Consider the following 19351-nt stretch of genomic DNA (forward strand, 5'->3'; position numbering starts at 1 on the left):
GTGGGGGAGACTGATGTAGGTGTGGGGCTCTGGACTCTGCGGGTAGCTGTTTGCTGGGTTGGCGCGGGTGGGGGACGACGGCATTGATTGTCCCAGTATTGGCCAGGCTGGGATAAATCAGTATGAAAATGCCGGGTCCCCCCCCTCTTGCTTCCCTTGCTGTGGCTGCGCGCGGAGTGGGGCCATACCCACTCCAGGCGTGTGCTGAGGGCGTGGTAGCAAGTGATATTGAAGCAGGGTGATGCCTAGGGAAGGTGTGACAATAGTTGCACGAAGGATAAAAGGCACTGAGGAAAGAAAAAAGAAAAAGTACAACCAAAAGGTCAAAAAAAGAGGATGGCGTTTGTGCAGCGTTGTTTGTTGGTATTGTTTGTGAGCTGTGTCTCTGCTGTTTTTGTGTTGTCTGTGTGTTGTGTTATGTGTTAAAAGGATGAAAATGGCTAATATAGGTGCACTAATGAATTTATTTATCTGTAGTCTATCTGATTTGCACCGCAAAACAAAAACGATTTTGTTAAGATAGGAAGGAAAAATAAAAAAGCGAGTGATTTGTTTATGGGCAGAAACTGGTCCACGCTCCTTTAATGCCTAGCCTTGGTTAAACAAGATTTGAGAGATGGAGAGAACTTGCTTTCTGGAATTGGATGATGTACAATTATGAAATAATGACATTTCAAAGCTAAATTTAAAATTTGAGAATAAGAGAGCGATTGAGTTAGTTAAAGTTAAGAAACTACAACAGTTAACTGTTATATTACTTTACCGGCAGTTATTTTGTTGATTTTTTTAATTTCTTTATTCGATTGGTGGATTGGGTTGTCGCGTTGAGAAAGGAAAGGAAACGATACAAATGGGCAGCTGTATTGAGCCATGGTGTTGTCACGTGCCGTTGACACCTGGCTCAACAGGGGGGATGGAAGGGCAGTTCAGTCAGCTTTATACAACATATGAATTTGATTCATATTCAAAACGTTTATAAAAAAAAAAAATTGTAGAGCTTGTTTAACAAGTGCTAAACACAATCCACAGGGTTATAATGCCTGGTCATAATAGATGCATTCTAAAAATGGATTGAATTGGCTTCAAAATAAACACTGAATGCCTTAACAGTGGCAAAAACGTTATGTAAAGAAATAATACCTCGTCAACAACTGCTGTAGATGTTAAAGAATGGAATTAATATCTCTAAAATGAATGTGGATAGTTTGTTTTAGGTGACGATAAGAGTAACTGGTAAAATAAACAATTGATTGCTAATGGCAAAACAAGCTGCAAAGACAGGAAAAATAATGAATGTCATGTGTATGGGTTCACGACCAATTCTTTATGTTGTACCGTTGCCATTGATAAAAGATTGTGTGAAATCTGTCACGTCTACTGATTGTGAAATGTGCGACAGAGTGTTCTATATAATATCCGTTGAAGGAAAAAAAGAAAAAAAAAAAGAAAAGAAACCATTGCTTTTAGAGAATGTAGTCAACCAAAATTGTATATGTACAGACATGCCAAGATCCGGGAAAAAGCTGGAAAAAACAAAAACATAATATCTTTAAACAAACATTGAATAAATATAGGATATCTTGTACGCAACTACTTCAAACTGTATTAAACACTTAACAAAGTAAAACAGTTCTGATCAACAACAATCTATGAACCAAACCTACAGTTAAATAAAAGGAATGAAATTTCTTTGAACCAAATAAGAACATTTTGCCTATGCAAATAAGCTCAGCTCAGTATTAGTGAAGGCCTCTTACAGGGATCAAAAGACATCCCTGTCACTAAAGAGGAAGAACCTAGATAAAAGGAAAGCCATAAACTCGTAAAGCCAAGGCCTACAGGTCTAGCAAGCCAAGGCTTCACTTAAATTATTCCAACATTTCCCTCCTGTATTTATCACACATCTGTTCGATTTTGACATTACCAAAAACAACCACTTCTCTTGATGTTCAGTTGTCGGATCACAAGTATGAGCACAAATATTTCCACCAAAAAGGATAAATGTTGCGACATCATCATTCGGAAACACACAGATCTAGGAAAAAGTCTGTAAACTCAAGTGCAAAAATTGCATCATCATCATCGTTATCATCAACATGCTGCCGTTCAGACATTAGGCATACCCGGGCCATCTCGTCTGGGCGATATTGCTGTAGTGATGAGACGGTTAAACAGAGCACGGAGACACGGAATACAACAACATCCACAAAAGATGAGTATAGCAGTAATTGAGGACACAAGGGCTTTATACTTCCCAAAAGCAGTCATCCACTTGTTGTGCTCTTTCATCCTCGTGTTGAGGGATTGCAAGCTTGCAATCACCTTCGTCAGGCTCCCATCAGGGGCGGTGTCATTCTGGATGAAGGTGCAGCATCGTTCCCTGAACATTGCGCAGACCCTTCCTTTCCCAGACAACAACATAACAAGAGCATTGCGGTTCTGGATTGACATTAGGGAAGGCGTGGTTAGCTGTTCGTGCACTGCCTCAAGTCCCGCTTGTGTCCGTTTGCCCAATTTCTGCATGTTGAAATGGATGTAATTTATCCTGTCAACGTTCTTGTTCATCGTCCACCAGCAGCAAATGGAGGACTCCCATCCCGCTTCAATTTGGTCAATTAATTCTTATTAATCAGGAACTCCTCTGGGGACTTTAATTGCATACATTTCAGTCAGATCATCGCCGCCTCTCAAATTTAAGGAACTGCATACCAGTTACCTTACATTTACTTAACATTTGTTTTAGTGTTCTGGACAAGTTAATAATTGTTATTTTGTATTAATTTACTAAGTAGATAAAGTCTAGCCACGGTTTAGTTGCATTGTTCCACAGGAAAGTGGCAATTCAAGTTATCTGATCACACTCGAGGACGGGTCAGCCAACCATGAGAGAAGAACAGCTGGTTGAGAAAAGAGGACAGATTCTGCGAGGGTCACGGGCCAACAATGAAGTGCTAATTCACACCACACTACATTCCTTAGCTAATCAACGTTGCTACAGACACAATCTTCCCTCCCTTTGGTGTAGCAACACCTCTGTAACCAGGGCAACCAAAACTGTGATAAAAGGAGCAGAAGAAACATCTCAAATGACTAATGCAACGGTTGCAGAAAAGGTGCTGTTTTTTTGCTGTTTTCCGGACGTGCTGCTGTCCTTTCGGTGGCGGATCCAGGTCCCAAGAAGGAGGGGGACGGAGCCTGCGTCGACTGGACCCTATAAATTGGTGGAGCGCATCTCACATGCCGTCCGGCTGGCCGGCAAAGGAGATTCGTGGTATCATCTGTCCCAGTGCGCCCCAGTGAAGGGTTCCTGCAAGGAACCAGATCAGCCATCGACAGTCCCCGCCCCAGTACAAACAGAGGCAGAATAATCCTCTTCCCCCTTGGTGGCCAGGTAGTCCACCCTGAGCCACTGAAGACAACGACCACGCAGCAGATATTTCCAAGTTCTCCCCGGACGGAGCAGATCTGCGAAGGGGGTGAGAATCGTGCTCACCCTCCACCAGTGGGCGTGCCAAGCCCCCAACGGCTGAACAATCACGAGCAATTTTTATCTTGATTGATAACATTCTGGTCGCCTAAGGCAGAGGGACCGCGTAACTCTTTTCCTGCATTTAATCTGGCCGCAGGTTTTTAAGTTACACACATACTTTGGACTGGAGTATTGAGGGAAAACCTCATCTTCACTGGAAGTTATTGCTTTCATTGTATTTTCTTACTTATGTTTGACTGATCAGGGTTGACATAATTATATGATAAAACAGGAGGGATATGTTAGGGTTTGCAGAATATCTTCATCGTATGATTATGTTGGGATGTAACCTGTAATAATTTAACTAGCTTGTCCTGTCTAGACAAAAGTAGTTGACCAAAGTGCTAAGATCTTTTCAACTGATTGACTAGACGCAGAGGAAGCAATCAAAGTTGCTTTGTTTACAGAAAGTCGTAAAAGGCCCCCTGCTATGCTTTGATCAGCAGGGGAGCGGCTTCAACCTATCCTGTGTGTTCCCACACCCCCACTTTCAACCCCACTCTGTTTCTCTCAATAAATATGCACCTGAAAAGGCCTGAGTCAGACCTCCATTCGACCATCGCTGTAAGCACAGCTATGAATGGACTCTCCGCCTGCAGGTGTTTGAAATGACTTGCTTGACTCCTGTGTGGTTCTTGCAAAATAAGTTAGAGTGAGCACCACCCTAACACTGCTGAAGCAAACAAAGTGAAAGAGTGGATACGTGGCGTGTGTGTGTGTGTGTGTGTGTGTGTGTGTGTGTGTGTGTGCGTGCATGCGTGTTGCTTGGTACACCTGTTAGAACATTACAACATTAAATAATAGTTTATTTATTTAAACATGCCAAGGCAACCAGTGGTTCCCAGCAAGCATAGAGGAAGTGGGATGAGGTCATGCATTATGAGCATACCAAGAATGCCATGCATTCCATGGATGCCATGCATACCAGGCATTCCACACATACCAAGGAGGTCAGGCATTCTTAGCATACCAGGCATTCCACACATACCAATGAGGTCATGCATTCCTAGCGTACCGGGCATTCCACAAATATCAATGAGGTTATGCATTCTTCTCACTACGATGAGGTAATGCCAGTAGAGCCGACAAGCCTATAAAAGCTTGTTTTCGGACGAGAAAAGGGCTCTCCCTCATCAGTGGGTACTGCGTGCTGCCCGCGAGCCCAGAACGTCTTTAGACAAAGATAGATTTTTCATTCTTTTTGAGATTAGACCAAACTCTACTAAAATGAATTTCTAGAGTCTTCGAATTGGACTTTGTCAAATTTTAAGGTTACAGATATGCTAGGAGAAGGGGACTTCGGGGCTGCAGAAAGGGAAATGCCATTTTTAAGGCGTTGTCCCCCTCCTCAAGGCCAGCCTATCTTTTTAGACAAAATTAGGATTTTTGGAATAAGGAAAACTGATCAACCAACTTTAATTCCACCAAAAAGCCATACAACTTGTGTCTGCCTTCCCCTGTTGTACTGTTTTGTATTTTATAATCGAGAAAACTTCGAGACTGAATAATTTTGCTCTATTGAGATTCGTGAGTGGAATTATTGTTGTTCGTTCGAACTATTGAGACTTGTCATTCTTTTTCTTGCTTATTATTGAATTTCTTCTGAATCCTTAATTCAGTTATCGATTATTTCATATTAGCTATGTTGAGCATGGTTTTATATGGAGTAATTAGAACTTTAAATTTTCTTTATTTCCCAATCATAGTCATTTTTTAAATCTGTTCAATTATTTTTAAAGTGAAGACATTTTAATCCTTAACATCAGGAATTGTCAGATCTGGTTATCTTAAACTCAGCTAGGGCGAGTGCGCGCTACAGTAAATTAATGAGTTCTCGCGGTTTTAACAAAGACAGCTTAATTTATCCGATTTAACAAGAGCCCCAAATGATTTAAGAAAATAGCCGTTGTAAAAAAGCCACGGTCATCCTGACGCCATGTCTCGACCCTAGTTATTCTACACAAGCGTCGCTTGACTTTAGAGCAGTGCTTCTCAATTATTTTCTGTTACGCCCCCCCCTAGCAAGAAGAAAACTATTCGCGCCCCCCCTTCCCCACCGTGACTATCCTAACTTGTCTTGTAAGTCGTAAAATGTTGCACTGTCGCAAACGTCACAGAAGTAACAATGAGAGCGCCACTGCCCCCTGCTGTGAAGATTCGCAATTACACTTTATTCTAGTACTGCCAAAAAAAAAACCTGTTCCCCAGGGTCACACGCGCCCCCCCAGGAATAGCACCGCGCCCCCCAAGGGGGGCGCGCCCCACTATTTGAGAAGCACTGCTTTAGAGGGATCGGCGTCCTAAAAAGATTAGATTCATTCCTTCAGAATTAATTTAATAGAGACGTACGGTTAGTACTCAGACGAATGTCTTCCGGTACTCGGCTTATTTTACTCTCGTCTCCCCATGAGAGCAGTGTTAAAGCGCGCAAGGACAAAGGAGAGTTTTTAACCCTTTAAACGGAGAGCCGGTCGCTTACGTTTTGATAAGTGCGGATTTGACAGCTTCTCCAAGATCTCCTTATCCGACATCTTGCGTCCTTTGTCCTTTTCCGCACGATCTGGTATTCCTCATGGGCGAGGCCGGCAGCTTGTCCTCAACCTCCCTGTTGTCGCACATTTTCTGTTCCTTTTGTCTGATGGCTGGTCAAAATCCGCAGGGAGTGGAATAGGAACGAAATATGTATCCAAGACGGTGCCACGGCGTCTGAAATGGCCCCTAAAGTGACTCCGCCACCTGTGTTACTTCATCCTGCTGCCCCAAGCTTGTCACGTTCGTGACCGAACCGGCCGAGGTGGGGTATGTCCTGACCCACCTCACGGGTGAGGCGCGGCTCTGGGGAATGGCCGAGTATGAGAGGCAGGTGAAGGTGATCACACTGATCATGGGCAGACACAGGAGGGGAGGGGCAAGTACAAAGAGACGCGAAGAGAAACCATGACAATAATAGCACAAGGAAACGAACGGAGACGGGTTGTGACAATATTTTGCACAAGTCTTAAAAAAAACGTTGAGAAAATATTAGGGATGCACCAAAATCAAAATTCTTGGCCGAAACCGAAAACCAAAAATGAGGAAACCAAGGCCGAAAACCGAAACACCGAAAGAAATGATTGTCAGTTATTAGAACCACAGCATTTATGGATTTATATTATATATTAAATTATATTAATATTATCTTCATAATATTAATATTATTATCTTATATTATATTATTTATATGTATTTATATATTTATATTTGATTTATATAGCATTTATTTTCAGCATTGCATGTTTTGCAAATCGCTATCCGTGGGTCTTTCTCTGAGATAGTGAAATCAGTCCACACCGCAGACATGCTGGCTCTTATCCCGTTTTCCCGCGTGCTGGCTGCGCTGTTTGCTCACGTCATCACAAGTTTCGGCCGTGTTGTTTCGGTGATTTAGGTCTTTCGGCCAAAAACCGAAAATGCACTTTTGGGTCATTTTCCGCCGAAGGTTTTCGGTGGCCGAATTTTCGGTGCATCCCTAGAAAATATTGACTCAATGTTATGACTTTTTATATGTATACTTTTTAAAATATACTTTTTATCATTGGATTCTATGTATCTACTTATGTGTGCAAGATTTTCTGCAGTATGTGACAGTTTGGCCTCGTGATAATGACTTGGGAGCATATGGCTGATGACAGATCACGAGGTTGTCATGGGATGGCTGAAGCAGACAAACGTCTTATTTAAGTAGAAGTCATGAGAACGCCACAGAGGTATCCATCCCTTGGGCACTAAGACTACGTCTTTGTTAAGCTAAAGTCATGAGACGACCATACTGCTTCTGTCCGTAATAGTATCGCTGTTGTGCTGTGGTCATGAGATGTAATTGTGGAATGTCTTTCCTGTCTAAAGAAGCTATGCATTCATGTACACTTGCCCCATTGTTGTTCCTCAATAAAAGGCACGACCAAACTGAAGGAAGGGCGTGGATCTCAGCCACACTTGCTGTGTGTGTCTGGGTTGCGCCCATCTGCAGATGATCGCTTGCCATCGAAGACATATCCTGCCTCTGTGAGATTATTTTCAGATAAATGTTGTGAACCCAACATTTTGTGGGGGCTCGCTCGTGATTCCTGGAAATCTGCTCGCTGATCCGAGGAGTGTTGAAGACGCCGAATCCGTGCACGGCAAAGGTCACAGGACCCTGAAGGAAAGCCCTGGGGAGCGATGTTCATCCACCAGGCCGGCGAAGTCCAGTTCAGCACCTCTCGGCGGCGACGATTGACGGAATCTTCAAGAGAAATCTTTCAGAGATTCGGTGAGACCTCTTCGTTGGCTGCGTGGTTGGGGTATTTTAGTCCCCGGAAAAAAGGATACCCAGGTAAGGACGGCGGAGTCTTTGTTGTGAATTCCAAGTGATAGGAATTCGGTCTACAGATGGAACTTGTAGACGTAAATACACCTCGTTGTGTTAAGAAAATTCCGCGGTGTGAATGTGTGTGTGAATGGTAGCACGTATGTGCTGCATGTAATATAGTGGGAAGAAATAAAGAATTTCTGTGGAAGCACAGGCAAGAATTCCTCATCAGGAAACTGGTCGAAGCAGGAATTACCACAGAAAGTCGTTATCCCACTAAAGAAACATTCCGGCTTTAGAAATCCCTAGGATTTGACAGTTGGAGTAAATTCATTAAAATGGGGGTCCGTCAAAGTGTTACTGACAATGTATAAGGAGTAGAGAAGTATATGTTAAATAAGTTACCAAACTTGAGGAAAGTGTCATTAAGAGCGATGAGGCCGCAAGTATGTTTGTCAGACAATGAAGCCACAGTGCGCTGGTGCAGAGGAGCCTGAGGCAAAAAGCTCTTTCTGCTCCTATGCAAAACATGCATCTAAATTTAAAAGACCTGAAAACTCCCCCATATAATAGCAAAATATGTCATGGTCAGTCAATTAGAACTCCTGTACAAACAAGAAGCATGACGAAGGCTGTTAAATTTCCCCAAAGTATAAACGATGCTGATGTATGCGAATGATACAGGTGTCAAACCTTATTGAAAGATAAGGCCACTAATATGAAAAAAAAAAAAATAGTAAAACCACAACATCAAATAGAGGAAGACGTTTGCGCAGCGCTGTTTGTTGATGTTGTTTGTGTACTGTGTCTTTATTGTGGGCCCTTGTCTTGTCCTTGTGTTTTCTGTGTGTTTATGTGTGTCTATGTGTTAAAATTATGAAATTGGCTAAAATAGTGTGCAAGGAAATTTACTAGACTGCGGTCTATTCGATTTGCACCACGACACAAAAAGGCAAAATGATTTTGAAACCAGAAAATGCCATTTCTGGAGAAATTGCGTGTGAAGGCGTAAAAGATTAATACATACTTAGAGGATGCAACAGAATGATGTTGGAGCAGAATTGAATAAGTTGGAAAAATGTAGAAATTAGAGGTGAAAAAATTAATTTTGTGAAATTTTGCAGAAAATGTATGAGCATGCCATACAAATGCCATAAATTTGCAAGTTTTGTGGAAATGAAAAGCTTATGGAATCAAATGAATGCAAGCATCTTTTGCGTGAATTTTTGGAATATGTCAAAATTGGAATGAGTGGGTTGTAATATCAGGAACGTTGAGATGGGACAAATTCAAATGAGCAATGTGAATTGAAAATAATGTATGACTGTGTGAACAGCTTGAAGAGAGCTTGAGGAGAGTGAGACCAGTGTATAATGGAGGCTGTGTGTGTGTGTGTGTGTGTGTGTGTGCGTGTGTGCGCGTGCGTGCGCGCGTGCTTGAGAGAGAGAGAGAGAGAGAGAGAGAGGAGAGAGAGAGAGAAGAGAGAGAGAAGAGAGGAGAAAGAGAGAGGAGAGAGAGAAAGAGAGAGAAAGAGAGAGGAGAGAGAGAAAGAGAGAGGAGAGAGAGAAAGAGAAAGAGAAAGAGAGAGAGAGAGAGAGAGAGAGAGAGAGAGAGAGAGAGAGAGAGAGAGAGAGAGAGAGAGAGAGACGCTTTCATCTAAAAGTCAAGTTTTGGTCTACATTGATAATTGCTTTTGAAACAAAGGAAGCACAGGGATGAGATTCCTTTCTCCCTATGCAGCATTTAGGCCAGAGAGGAAATTAAGTCAAGTAACAGAAGTTACGATGGGTAAAACCAGAAGTAAACTATCTTGGTTTAATCTCAGCGAAAGGGAGAGCAGTGCAATGAGGCAGGAAACAGGCTATATTAGACCACGACCTGTCACAAAGAACAACTTATGTCTTTCTTTCTGTGATTGCTGCAGAGCTTGGGTTCACATTATGCTGAAATTGCTAAGCCGCTGACAGGAGTGGCTCATGGACAGCCGTTAGCAGTCGAAGATACATTCGCGTGGACACCAAAGGGAGAAGCATTGACAAAATTGAAAATGGCATTAGTTCAGACAACAAAGGGTGCGATAATGGCTAAGGTGTTATTGACCACGTCAGTAACAAAACTGTTTTGCCAAAAATACTTTTTAAGGCATCCCCAATTGTGTCACTTATGTGACAACAGGGGGGGGGGGGGGGGATGAGTTATTAGTTACCTTCGGTTTAGATTCTTTAGTTACCTTCGGTTTAGATTCTTAAGTGATTTTTTTTTAAAAAGCATGTCCTGTTTGTGTGAAACATGATCCACACGGGAACCTAAAAGAAACTCTACATGAAAATCACCCCCACTTCAGTAGGGTTAACACAGTGCTTCTCAATTATTTTCTGTTACGCCCCCCCCTAGCAAGAAGAAAACTATTCGCGCCCCCCCTTCCCCACCGTGACTATCCTAACTTGTCTTGTAAGTCGTAAAATGTTGCACTGTCGCAAACGTCACAGAAGTAACAATGAGAGCGCCACTGCCCCCTGCTGTGAAGATTCGCAATTACACTTTATTCTAGTACTGCCCAAAAAAAAGCCTGTTCCCCAGGGTCACACGCGCCCCCCCAGATATAGCATCGCGCCCACTATTTGAGAAGCACTGGGTTAACACCTGTTGAAAACAAAGTGGAAAATGTGTTCAAGTTATATGTGCTGCTGCAATGGCAGTAGAATCGTCAGCAGATGTTAACTTGTTCCATCCCACAGACCTGTTTGTACCACATGCTGTTGATGTGTTGTTACTTCAAAGTAAAATGAGCATGCTGTCTCCAACCAGACATATGTCTTATACAGCTCTGTTATTGTCACAAATCATTGCACTGACCAGAGCGTGTACTCTAGCAGATGGACAAGACCCAATTGTATACACAGACAGCCAGTATGCATTTTCAACAGTTTTTTACTTTGCAAAACAATGGGAAAGGCGTGGAATGATAACTTCAACAGGAAAGCAAATAACACATGCACAACTTCTAACCAGCTCCTCCAGGCAGTAATGTTGCCCACAAAGCCTGCAACTTGCAGATGTGAGGCACACACAGGGAGGAAAGACTTGGTATCACTAGGCAATTTCTTAGGAGACAAAATAGCAAAGGAAGCTGCTATAGGCAAATACGGAACCTCAGACCTATTTCTGAGATTGCCGTCAGAAAAGGAAAAACTGATAAATACACCGATCTTGCATGATATGCAACATTTAGCCCCTAAACAAGAACAGAAAATTTTGGATTGCTAAAGGTGCACAACTGACTGACAAAGACATATACGTTGTAAATAATAAGCTTGTTCTCCCTAAATCCCTTTTTAGAACAGCTGCAATTTCGACACACAAAAGTACTCATGTGTCGACAGGGGGGGATGCAGGAGCTAATATCACAACACTTTACAACGTATGGTTTCAATTTGTACTCAAACCTTTTTTGTAGAGCGTGTGAAGTCTGTATAAAAAAGAATCCACAAGGGAATGTAAGACCAAAAAGAGGAAAATTCCCAGAACCAACATATCCGTTCCAAATGTTGCATATGGACTTCATAGAACTAAACAGGTGTGGACTGTACAAATACTGTTTCGTCCTAATCGATGCCTGTTCAAGGCGGACAGAAATAATCCCAGCAAAGAATGCAGATGCTATAACAGTAGCAAAGGCTATCTGCAAGACCATCATTCCCAGTTATGGCATCCCAGAGACCATTTACAGTGACAACGGACCACATTTTGTCAATTCAGTCATTAACAAAATGGCTGAACATTTGCAGATTACATTAAAAAATCATTGTTCCTATCATCCATCGAGTGCTGGCCTTGTTGAACGGACAAATGGAACAATTAAAAATAGATTAACCAAATGCATGGGAGAAACGGGAAGACCATGGCCCGAATGTCTAGATTTGGTAAAACTCTATATGAGGATTATGCCCTGTGGCAAGGGTTTAACCCCTTATAAGATCATTCATGGCAGAGCATACAGGCTCCCTCTGTTCTCACATGATCAAGACACAGCCACAGAAGAGCTAACTAGCTGACTACATGATCAAAACCATGCAAACGGAAAACGTGTCAAATGCAAATTTACTCCCCTCCACTCCTTTATTGCCACAGGATGACTCAGCAAAACCAGGTGACTGGGTCGTCATCAAAGTAATCAAGCGAAAGACGTGATCTTCACCCCGGTGGGAGGGACCATTCCAAGTCCTACTCGCCACACCCACAGCTGTGCAGAAAGACCCAGCTGGATATATCTCAGCCACTGTAAGCTGCAGAGAGTGCTTGTCTCCTAGTCAGGGCGAAGTCTGGCTGCAAAGGGGGTGCCAATTATAGTTTGGAATCAGTCTCAAACCGGTGAAGAACTAAGAACCCTGACCATTTAGCTCCCTAGGGGTTCAGGTGGGTCTGTGGAACTAAACGGAAACTGGCACTCAGAGGAGTGCTTGTCTGTGCTGTGGCTATAGCATGCTTGCCAATGACATGGAGTGTCCAGGGTCCCCAAGGGGAAAGTGGAACTTCCGCTCGAATCAAGAGAATGACAACCGAACTGTTGACAAAGTATATAAAGATACACCCAGATATACCCCATGCAGACAACATGCGGTACCAGTATGTATCCATCTTGGCCGAAACATACAATCAAATTGAATGTTATATATGTTCCATAATGCCACAATCAAGTCAACAGCCCGTCCTACATGCCCGACCCATGCCAGAGAAAAATGGATGGTGTTTCGCACTACTAAGGGCTTTTGGGTTTAATCCCATCAAAGGACACAGATGGTCGGGAATTAATGAGGCACAACTAGCCGCCCATCCCTGTTACAACATCTCAAGGCCATTCACAATAGTTTCAAGAAGTTCTGTCGTCACACCCGCACCAGTGACTCTTGAAGTGAGTGAAACCATCTCACATCCCCTGTGCTTCCGACGAAGACGTGTTGATGGATTAAAGGTGAGAGATACAAAACGCTGCATCACCACCGCACTTCTAGAACCTTCCAGCGAGACCTCGATGAATACCACAGTAGTAATCAGACAAATCCTAGCAGGAGGCGAAAATCCCCACTTTATCATCGAAGTGGGATGGTGCCTCTGTGGTCGCCGAGGCTACGCAGTCCTTCCAGGACAATGGGATGGCACATGTGCCCCCGTATATGTGTCAGATCATAATATGTTCCTCAGTCTGACACATTTTCAGGAACATCATCAGCGAAAGACACGTGCAGCTGTTGCTCCCACCTTCCGTCCCTACGACAGTGTCTGGGGCTCAGACGTACCAGATGAATACAAGTTTTGGAGCACAGGACAAAAGGTGGCACTCCCACTTTTCCCACAGGCGGGTGTGGCTAAGACTGTTCTTCGAATAGAAACTATGGACTACAGGTTGAACACCTTTGCCAATTTTACTCTAGAAGCCCTTACAGGTTACCAGACGGAGCTGCAAGCTCGGAGACTAATGGCACTACAGTCCCGAATGGTTTTGGACCTCCTGACTGCCGAAAAAGGAGGTGTACGTGAAATAGTTGGTACCTCCAGTTGTGCCTACATCCCAGGAGAAAATGACACCAACATCAAGTATGCTCTACAAGGACTTCGGAACCTCCGTAGGGCTATGTCCCAGGACGAAACTCCGGCCAAGGATGTCCATCCCTTTTGGTGGTTGTTTTACGGCAATTGGAGGCAACTTCTCTTGAAAGTTGCAGTTCTTTTAGTTGCCATACTGTTATTTCTCTGTATTTTTACATCAGGCATCATACCTTGTTTTAAAAAAATACGTTCTAATTACAGTGTTTCCCAACCTTTTTTCATTCACGGCACACCTTTTCATTGGAGAAAATCTCAAGCAAACAAAAATGTTACACCAACTTCTATATTAAAATCAGTTATATTACAACGAAAGACGTAAAGTCCTATTCCTATATACATATGGAGAGTCGAATAATTGAATACAAATAAACATTAAATATTCTTTAAATTGTATTCCTATTGTATTGTAATCAGGAAGTAAGCAGGGCAGTAAGCACACGTTTCAGCACGGTGTTGAAAGCGAACGCTGCTTGTTCCATTCTCTCCTGCAGTTCGGCAAAACTACTGCCTAAATTTTGTGTTATACAAGGCATCGTTGGTATGTACCTTAGCTTTAAGTTATGTACCGAAATACATCTTTTGAGTTCTGAAATTATAGTTTCCTGTGACGTTAGACCAGGGGTGGGCAAACTACGGCCCGCGGGCCACATCCGGCCCACGGGACCATTTAATCCGGGCCGCCAACCCTGACCAAATTGTATTATTAAACTTTTTTTTGGGGTCATTTTGCCTGCAATGACTGCGTTTCCCCAGTAGATGGGGAATCGCTCGCCTGCGCATTTACTACCGGAAGCCGTGTCAGAAAGCTCGGTGCACACTCACAAGTGCGTGTACGTACTCAGTAGTACGGACATGGCGCACTCGCGCTCTATTTGTATCAGTCCCGAATTTAGAGCGTGGGCTGTGACGACAGCATTCTTGTAATTCGCGCGCTGAGCTTTCAGATGCAGTTTTGCGCTAAAGCCACCCACAAACCTTCCCCTGGAATCCTTCCATTAAAATGAGTCGCCCAAGGAAAAGCAAGGTGGACACAGTGCCGAGTGTTTAAAAGAGAGTGGCCAATTTGGCTCGACGTACGCAACGTGACGTTCAGCCATATGAACGTCAACATCAACCCGTCACAGATCGAGGTAAACGGACCAACACCTCGGATCTCTCATAAGAATTGCCACAACAAATTTTACTCCAGACTATGACGCACTAGCAAAAAAGGGAGACCAACAACACTGTTCCCACTGAAAATGAACGGGAGGCATTGTGGATATGATTTGGACACATAGCAGGGATTGAAACTAGCGACCATTCTCATTTTCAAACAATGCAGGATGCTCAAGGACATTGATGCACCACCTGTTTGCGACTAATCTTAACCTGTAAAGTTCTTAAGGCTTACTTTAAGTGTTTCCCGTTTCCTCACCTCTGTTACCAGGTGTTTGCGAGTTAAAACTCTGCTCTGATTTTCAGATACCCCTCACCGTGTTGCCGTTTTGATTACTTTATTTGGGTGTATGCTTTCACCGATTCTTCAGGATGATATATTTGGTCAGAATGTTTGCCGTTTGATGTGATCTCATAAGATCTTTCATTAATCTGACCTGCAGGCAAGTGATGGAGACTGTTATTCATAATAACAGTGTCGTATTTTATGAGAATCACTGATAGCAGTTTTTTAGAGAATTTTTTCTAATTTTTTTTTTAATGCTGTTAATAAATGCATTTGTTTTCAAAAAACTTGTTTGGAATATCCATGCTTTACTACCTACGAAAGACCAAAATCTTTTATGCAATGACCTTTACAGGTCGCTTATAATACTTCACACAAACACTACGTCCATCTGCTCCTGGTTCGGCCCTCCGGTCCAAATTTAGAACCCAGTTCGGCCCGCGAGTCAAAAAGTTTGCCCACCCCTGCGTTAGACGATCTGTTGGGAAAGCTAACGTCATGTTGGTTAGCCAGTCTCCTGCCGCCCTATTGTGGCCGTAGTCAATGTGTTCATGTGTAATAAGTATATAAATAATGATTCACTAATTCATAGTTTAAACAGACAAATACAATTAATAAACACAGTGATTGTGTTACTATACAGTGATTCATAAGATAACAGTGCGTTTGTTACAGTGACATGACATATTTCATGTTGCAAATGTTAAAGGCATGATTGAGATTTCATATTGATTTAATTCATTTAGTTCATATGACTACCGTTTTTTCCATGTATAAGATAAGATAAGATAAGAGGAACTTTATTAATCTCACGTGTGAGAAACTGCATGTAACAACAGCCCGATTAACAGGAAGGTACAAGTAGGGGGATAAAGGTGCAAAAAGAGAAAATTTAACTAATCTATTGTCCTAAAATCTAGGGTGCGCATTATACATGGGTACAAAAAAAATAAAATATATATATGTATATATATATATATATATATTTTTTTTTTAATCCGGATATGATACGGAGGCCGCCATTACAGATGCGCTTTCTTCTCTGCTGTTCACTTCAAACACGCTCCATACGAATACAATGCTCTCGTATCAGACGCTTGCTCAATCACCTGCTCGTTTGCTGTCACAATGTACCCTACACAAATCCGAAACATTTCTTCGCTATCGAGTTTGCTAGCGCATGCGCAGTGATACTGACCGGCAGAATAACATCCGGTTGTTCCCAAAGATGATCTTTTTTCTGAAATAATTTTCCGTTTACGGACTTAAGTAGGAGTCCAAATTTGGGTGCGTATTATACATAGGTACAGGCTTTTTTCCAGCATCGACATGCCATTTTTAGGGTGCGTATTATACATGGGGGCGCATTATACATGGAATAAAACTGTAATTATACAAGGTGGTTTGTATTTGTTAGGGTGGTGCTCACTCTAACTTATTTTGCAAGAACCACACTGGAGACAAGTTAGTCGTTTTAGACACCTGCGGGTGGAGAGTTCACTCGTCGCTGTGCTTACAGCGATGGTCGAATGAAGTCTGACTCAGGCCTCGTCAGGTGCTTATTTATTGAGAGAAACAGAGTGGGGTTGAAAGTGGGGGTTTGGGAACACACAGGTTGGGGTGAAGCAGCCGGTCCCCTGCTGATCAAAGCATAGCAGGGGGCCTTTTATGACTTCTTGTAAACAAAGCACCCTTGATTGCTTCCTCTGAGTTTAGTCAATCAGTGGTAAACTAATTTTGTCTAGACAGGACAAACTAATTAAATTATTACAGGTTACATTCCAACATAATCATACGATGAAGATATTCTGCAAACCCTAACAGTATTCCCCCAGTTTCACCCTTTCCCTTATTATTAAACCAGAAGTCAACCTACAACCTGGGCTTCAGAGCCTTGATGAGTGGAAATGGTTGAGCTTACTGTCTTTGGATATTCAACATATTTAGAGGGCAGGATAGGGCCATAATATAAAATTTGATTGACACGTGTCAACTGGTTAAGGAAGTTACACTAGAGGTCAGCAAATTGGAGGCTTCCATCTCCTGTGTCATCCCAAGCATTGCAGTACTGAAGATGGTGATTCAGGCAGAGTTAAACTTAAAGTCCCAATGATTGTCACACACACATCTGGGTGTGGTGAAATGTGTCCTCTGCATTTAACCCATCCCCGTGTGATTTTGATCCATCCCCTGGGGGACAGGGGAGCAGTGAGCAGCAGCGGTGTCGCGCTCGGTAATCATTTGGTGATCTAACTCCCCAATTCCAACCCTTGATGCTGAGTGCCAAGCGCTGCGTCAACAGTTTGTGCTACGACGCAAGATAACTGTGCCTAACTGTAACAAATTACAAATATGTCGACCGGAAAGGGAGGGGCACATCTTGCAGCCTGGAGGGGGCGGGGTGTAAAGTATCTCTCGCATTAAAAGAGACCACACTAAAACAGCTTGCTCTGAGCCGCACCTCAGAACAAGTAGAAAAGAGGGACCTGTGATGCAATCAGAACAAGGAATTCAGACAAAAGCATCACTGTTCCACTTTATACAGACCACAACTGAATGTGTAAAACGTAAAACAGTACAATTTATTATCGTGATATGTTTGTTTTTTTGTTACCCTCAAGTAAAATGTTTTTATATAAAAATTTAACAAGTCTCTTGCTCAACTTTGTTACCCCGTTCATTTGGGACCTGGAACTGATCAATCACTAAGATAGTGAACATGTACTGGCAATTCATTTGTTGCACATGCATGCAGTCGTTTATAGGGTAAAAACAATTGCCCCCAAGCATTTCAGGTGCTGACCCCCTTGACAGAGGTCTCGTGATTGGTTTGCATACACCTACGTATCATTCAATACCGTTTGTCGTTTCGTTCTCACGCATACACAGCTGATCTGCGGGTTGCTTATTGATGTCCATGTATGCTTTGTTTTGCTTTAAAACACAAAGATGGATATGCTTTCTTGAAGAACTAAGAAAAAAAGACATTTCAGTGTTCACAAGTATTCACAATCATTCACAATCAGAGGGTTTGTACTTGTGCAATATTTTTCTTGACAAGTAGTGTGTGTGTGCGTGTGTATGTGTGCGTTTAATGTCGTCATTGGGCAAATAGCAGGCTACTTAAATTTTACTGTTAAACTGTGTGACGTATTGATTATTTACTTCTCTGGCTACTAGGAACAGAAGCTGGTGAATGCGAGAGAATGATTATTTGCTCTACGTATACACTGTACACTTCTGCAATGAAGGGTACACCCCGACCCAAATAACGTTGAACTCACTGAGTAAGAGTTCCTTTACGTTTTATAAATAATGGCACGTTAAAAATAGTTATGACGAGTAGTTCAATAGAACAGAATTTGGTAAATTTTGGCACTTACCTTGCGCGACGAAGTGAAAGCAATATTTTTCCTGACAAGAAGTGTGTGTGTGTGTGTGTGTGTGTGTGTGTGTGTGTGTGTGTGTGTGTGTGTGTGTGTGTGTGTGTGTGCGCGCGCGTGCGCGTGTGCGTTTAATGTCGTCATTGGGCAATTAGCAGGCTACTTAAATGTTACTGTTAACCTGTGTGACGTTTTGATTATTTACTTCTCTGGCTACTAGGAACAGAAGCTGGTGAATGCAAGAGAATGATTATTTGCTCTACGTATACACTGTGCACTTCTGCAATGAAGGGTACACCCCGACCCAAATAACGTTGAACTCATTGAGTACGAGTTCCTTTACGTTTTATAAATAATGGCACGTTAAAAAATTGTCATGACGAGTAGTTCAACAGAACAGAATTTGGTCAATTTTGGCACTTACCTTGCGCGGCGAAGTGAAAGCATATTAGGAGAAAAGCCATTTTGACTGCATCATTTCATACTGCCAAAAGATTCCAAAACCTGTTAAGCTATCGTAATCAATCGAATTTGTAAGACATCTCGGGTGGGGGCAAAGGTAAATTCGGCTTCTAACAAACCCCCTACTTTCACGCGCTCTGTCTAGCTCTCTCTCTCTTTCGCTTTCTCTTTCTCTCGCTCGATGACCACCTTCAAACAACTTTTACCGTGCACTACCGCCGTCTTCAGATAGGAATGCGGATGAGGCTACGGCTGATCGTTCCCGCCGTGTCTAGATTATGATTTCCCGCAAGAGTCAAAAGTTCCAAAATCCAAAATTGAGTAAAAGTGCAACTAAACCCGAATTTAAATTTAAAAGTAATTTAAACCTGTGTAAATTAATATTCAATTGTTTTGTATAATCATAATTTTTTTTATTTCGATATTTTTATATTTATTATTTATTTATTTTGTACTTGTTTCTCTTTTATTTAGTATTATGTTTTGATGTTCTTAATTTGATATTTTTGGGTTAAATTTTCAATCCTGTTTGTTTGTATTACTTTTTACTCCCACTTTTACTTTTTTATTTTAACAGATTTTGTCCTGAAATACAG

At 42.3% G+C, this 19351-nt stretch overlaps 1 protein-coding gene across 11 annotated transcripts in view; it reads right to left on the reverse strand.

Annotated features, from left to right (window-relative positions):
• The window catches only part of ifngr2 (interferon gamma receptor 2), a 149637-nt gene extending 130658 nt beyond the window's left edge, over positions 1-18979 (reverse strand). For 3 of the 11 annotated variants that reach the window (XM_061286754.1, XM_061286751.1, XM_061286756.1), the window contains exon 1: positions 18718-18958. In XM_061286754.1, the coding sequence (XP_061142738.1) occupies positions 18718-18757 (40 nt within the window). In that variant the 5' untranslated portion in view covers positions 18758-18958. Of the gene's footprint in view, positions 1-18717 lie in introns of all 11 variants that reach the window. The other 8 variants (XR_009715716.1, XM_061286749.1, XR_009715717.1 and 5 more) reach the window with 5 other exon arrangements.
• Between the last annotated feature and the right edge of the window lie 372 nt (positions 18980-19351).

This window comes from Syngnathus typhle, linkage group LG9 (assembly GCF_033458585.1).
Source record: "Syngnathus typhle isolate RoL2023-S1 ecotype Sweden linkage group LG9, RoL_Styp_1.0, whole genome shotgun sequence".
Lineage (NCBI taxonomy): Eukaryota > Metazoa > Chordata > Actinopteri > Syngnathiformes > Syngnathidae > Syngnathus > Syngnathus typhle.